The following is a 5045-nucleotide window of genomic DNA, read 5'->3' as shown; positions in this document are numbered from 1 at the left end:
AGTTGATATTAACTTTCAAATATTTATATCTACTTAATATTTTAAATTTAAATAGATATGATAAATATCTCTCATCCATCTATACTTAATTTTTAAAAATTAAATAAATATGATAAGTATCCATTTTAAAAATTTGATTATTTTAAAATAAAATGTATTTTTCCTATCTTTGATTAAAGGTTTGTTGCCACGCATATTAATTTTTGGATAAAATGTGTTTTTTTCAAATATTGTTTATTTTTTTAAACATATTTTAACTAATACAAATTCTTATTATTAATAATATTTAATCAAATCTAAAATCTAATCTAATACAAATTTTTATTATCAATAATATTTAATTAAATCTAATAAGAATTCATACGAATTCCAAAGTTGATATTAACTTTCAAATATTTATATCTACTTAATTTTTAAAATTTAAATAGATATGATAAATATATCTCATCCATCTATACTTAATTTTTAAAAATTAAATAAATATGATAAGCATCCATTTTAAAAATTTGATTATTTTAAAATAAAATGTATTTTTCCTATCTTTGATTAAAGGTTTGTTGCCACGCATATTAATTTTTGGATAAAATGTGTTTTTTTCAAATATTGTTTATTTTTTTTTAAACATATTTTAACGATACACGGGTTTATTTAACCCATGCAATGCATTATTTATTTTGTGATTAAAATAGGATTCTAATACATTGCAATGCATCATTTATTTTGTGATTAAAATAGGATTCTAATACATCTTAATCCTCTCATATTTTAGTAAATAAATAGTACATCAAAGTTTATTTTTTTAAACATATCTTAACGATACACAGGTTTATTAAACCCATGCAATGCATTATTTATTTTGTGATTAAAATAGGATTCTAATAGGTCTTAATCCTCTCATATTTTAGTAAATAAATAGTACATCAAAGTTTATTTTTTTAAACATATCTTAACGATACACAGGTTTATTAAACCCATGCAATGCATTATTAATTTTGTGATTAAAATAGGATTCCAATAGGACTTAATCCTCTCATATTTTAGTAAATAAATAGTAAATCAAAGTTTATTTTTTTTAAACATATCTTAACGATACACAGGTTTATTTAACCCATGTAATGCAATATCTTAACGAGGTTTTTAAAAATATAACTTTTTGTTATTATCCCGTGTATAAAACAACATTTATTTAACTCCGTGTATTACACGGGGTTCTAACCTAGTATATGTTTAAAGAATTCTAGAAAAACATAACACTAAAATATGCATAAAACCCAAAACCAAAGTAGAATTATTAGTTATAAGATTTCATTTCAACGTTGTCATATAAAGGGCATTTGGTCTAGTGGTATGATTCTCGCTTAGGGTGCGAGAGGTCCCGAGTTCAATTCTCGGAATGCCCCCTCATTTACATTTTTTTCAGTCTTACGTTTTACATTTAAAAAAAAAAAAAAAAACCCAGCTTTTTTGTTCCAATTTACCTATGGTTTTGTAGCTTAAGATAATACTGCAACCAATGCTTTGACCACGTTTACCAATTTCTTCCATTTTAAGACCCAGCACAAGTGAAAATTTTCTACATACTTATTTTACAAGTTATCAATATATTGTTTATTCGATCCAACCCATTCCAACTAGCTCAATTTTAGCTTCTCAATAAAACTCTAGATCTGCAATTTGAAGTGTCACTTTTATCCAGTTTCAAAAGCATAAAAATAACACAAAATCAGAACGAATTATAAACTTCGATGATAAAACTTGAGCATTGATTCCATTAACATCAGATTAACTTCAACAATTACATATTCCATATAATATCATCACAGACTTGACCATTAACCTCCGAAACCGTACAAAGTTCTTCCTTGCCTCTTCAAAGCATAGACGACATCCATCGCCGTCACTGTTTTCCGGCGAGCGTGCTCCGTGTAGGTAACAGCGTCACGAATCACATTCTCCAAAAATATCTTCAGAACGCCACGAGTCTCTTCGTATATGAGACCGCTGATTCTCTTGACTCCACCTCTTCTAGCGAGCCTCCTGATTGCAGGTTTGGTGATACCCTGAATGTTATCCCGGAGAACTTTCCGGTGACGCTTTGCTCCTCCCTTTCCCAGCCCCTTTCCTCCCTTTCCGCGTCCAGACATTGTTGCAGTGAGATTTCGATTTGACAAAGTATTGATTTGTGGTATGAAATTGGGTAGTGGATTAGGGTTTATATAAAGGAATTGCTGGAGGAATTGGGGGTTTTGAATTTTATGTGGAAATGATGGACGGTGGAGATTACAGATCCGCGTTGTGAGGTTTAAATCATTGTGAGACGTTGATGGAGTTAGGATCGACGGACTGGAGTTTTTGTTAAATAACTGGTGGATCGATGACGTGGTATGTGTATGGATTCTAGAATTTTTCATATTTTGAAATTTCTTATATTACCGACGGCATAATAAATATTTATGGTTCGCACACTTTGCCGAAACAAATTGACACCAATAATACGGGTCGTATAGGCCTGTATAATCTGTATTAGGGTAACTTTAACTTCCAAGGTCAATCAAAGGTTGATATTGTCTTCAAATGCTCTTCTAATACGATGTGAGATTTACTGGGTATGGTTGTTGTTGTTGTTGTTGTATGCTCTTCTAATACGATGTGTATTGGTAAAAGGTTGCCTATCAATTCTGACAGACAGGGTTCACATGCAAACCCTATATGGATCGTATAGGCTTATACGATCTGTATCATGTACAAGGTAGCTTTCTGTCAATCAACAGTGACATAAAGTGATGGAAAACAATATTACGTCAGCCATATACGGGTCGTATAGGCCTATACGACCCGTATTGGTATGTGATTTTGCATTCTGCTTAGCCTTTATAAACGATGAAGATGAAGATTCACAAAATCATTCCGCTCTCTTTATTTTTTCTTTATATTCGATTCCACGATGTCTTGGTTCAACCTTAATTACATTTTCGGCGATCTGACACAAACACGAACACGTTTATTTCGGGAAGTAGTGTGGTATAGCATTTTTTTTAACTTGTTTTGTTTATGAAATACTTAGAACACCCTTTGTTTTAGGAGGGGCCTGTTGTCCTTGATTCTTACGATGGGAGAGGAAATGATGATTACGCGGGGGAGGTCATGTCCAGCTTTCGTCTCCATCATAAGGAATCGTTGTTGCCAGACCTCAACGAGGTAAGTATTTATTTACTTTTTTGTATTCGGCGTTAAATTTACCATTACGTTTTACCCATTGTTTTTTTAGTTTGTTAAATTTACCATTACGTTATTGTTACTATTCGGTCCAAGGATCACTAGACATGGCTCCAATATTGTCGTAGTGGTGAGCATGAGAGTAAGCCCACGGTTAGGAAAACCCGCAACAAAAAATGCGCATACCCTTTTATGGTGATAGGTCGTCTCGACCAAAGTCGTCGAGCTTGGCAGATAGATTATCTGCACAAAAATTTTAATGAGAAGCATAACAATGGCCCTGCTGAACATCTGGAGGGTTTTACGCATATGTCAGAATACTTACTCCTAATGAGTTTAGACTGGTACAAGAGTTGACAGATCAAGACATATAACCCCATACAATCTATACAATCTGGAAAGCCGTAACCGAACAGAACCCTGAAAACAAATGTGTTCTGAAGGATATGCGCAATGCTCGCCAAAAGATTAGGGCCTCAAAGTTCGATAAAAAATGAGTCCCATGCAGAGACTGGAACAAATCCTCCAGTAGAAAAGGATGGCCTATTACATCCAGGCGGAACTGTAACGCCCATCTTGTTTTTATAATAATTTAATATAAACTAAGCATTTTATATACCAAAAACTTCGTTTGACAAATCATTCATAAGGAAATTTTCATAGAGTTAACATACTAGATAACTACTACTAGTTTAACAATGCCAAAACAAGTATTTAAGTGTCAACAACATAAACATTGTCATAAACAGAGTTAACTAATCGCGAAAGCTTCAAAAGATTGTGTTCGGTTCTTGAAAAGATGCTTGATCGCCATCCGGATTAAGTCCATCATCACCTATGGTCAAAACCACATAAATTGTTAATTTTGACATCTTAAAATCAAGTATAAACAAGTTATATGGCTTAAACAATGAAAAACAAACATGCTGCTTATTGAGGCTGTCGAGCCCCGCGACGGCTACCGGCTCAGCCTTCGCGGCCCGCCACTGCCGTCGCGTCGCGCGACGATGTTGTTAATTCGGTGTTGCGTGGCGCGACACCCTATTTTTCACAGTCTGTTTCATGTTTTGAGTTGCAAATTCCCAGCTCTAAGTTTTAGCACAAATCCAACTTCAATTGTTCATAACTTTCAATCCGATAATCCGTTTTAAGTGATTCTTTTTCCTATATGTCTGTAATAAAATTAACGACGCGTCTATCATAATCATTCGGTCAAAAATAGAATGTACGGCTGGGAACCAATAAATGCACAATGTATTTATTTGACCCGTTCAGTTTTTGTACTAATTTAACTAGTAACAAACTTATGGCTACAAGGCGTATTTACCCCAACTTCCAGGGCTTACGACCACCGGCGTTTCATTACCAACTTATGGCTTCACGCTCTTGTGATCCGTCATCGCCTAATGACAATCAAAACACACTTTTGCTACTACTAACCAATTATAGGATCCGTTTGGCTCAATTACGGAATCCTCCATTTCTAATGACTACCAAACGCTTCCTAATCTAATTTCAACTCATTCAATCAAATAGTGAACAATGTCACTTCAACTAATACCAACCTTTATTCTAAATACGGCTATGAACATTTAAATATCTAATTTATATATTGTAACATAACAAGTTACATACCTTCAAAGCACGCCCTTTAAACGCAAGTCGCCACTGGCGTGTCCACTTGACGCTCCGGTATCCTTTCCTATAGAGTTCAACCACAACCCGTTTAGAATTTTTTTTCTTAACACATAACGCATAGTTTGCCGAAATTTACAAATACGCGTTTTAACCCAAATTTACAGTTTTAAGCCTTCTTTAAGGCGTTCTTA

At 33.6% G+C, this 5045-nt stretch overlaps 1 protein-coding gene and 1 non-coding gene across 2 annotated transcripts; one reads left to right on the top strand and one right to left on the bottom strand.

The window, feature by feature from the left end:
* Positions 1-1328: 1328 nt before the first annotated feature.
* On the top strand, positions 1329-1400 carry TRNAP-AGG. The gene has a single exon. It is a non-coding gene; the product is annotated as a tRNA-Pro (tRNA).
* Positions 1401-1725: 325 nt separating this feature from the next.
* On the bottom strand, positions 1726-2198 carry LOC110894926 (histone H4). The gene has a single exon (XM_022142180.2). It carries the CDS (start codon positions 2142-2144, stop codon positions 1833-1835), a length of 312 nt encoding a protein of 103 aa, XP_021997872.1. The 5' UTR covers positions 2145-2198; the 3' UTR covers positions 1726-1832.
* Between the last annotated feature and the right edge of the window lie 2847 nt (positions 2199-5045).

Source organism: Helianthus annuus, chromosome 12 (genome assembly GCF_002127325.2).
Source record: "Helianthus annuus cultivar XRQ/B chromosome 12, HanXRQr2.0-SUNRISE, whole genome shotgun sequence".
NCBI classification, from domain to species: Eukaryota; Viridiplantae; Streptophyta; class Magnoliopsida; order Asterales; family Asteraceae; genus Helianthus; species Helianthus annuus.
This window is presented reverse-complemented; position numbering and strand designations above follow the sequence as displayed.

Bases quoted from the DNA above. Each gene is read 5' to 3' on its own strand.
- LOC110894926 (XM_022142180.2), bottom strand. From the start codon at position 2,144: ATGTCTGGACGCGGAAAGGGAGGAAAGGGGCTGGGAAAGGGAGGAGCA.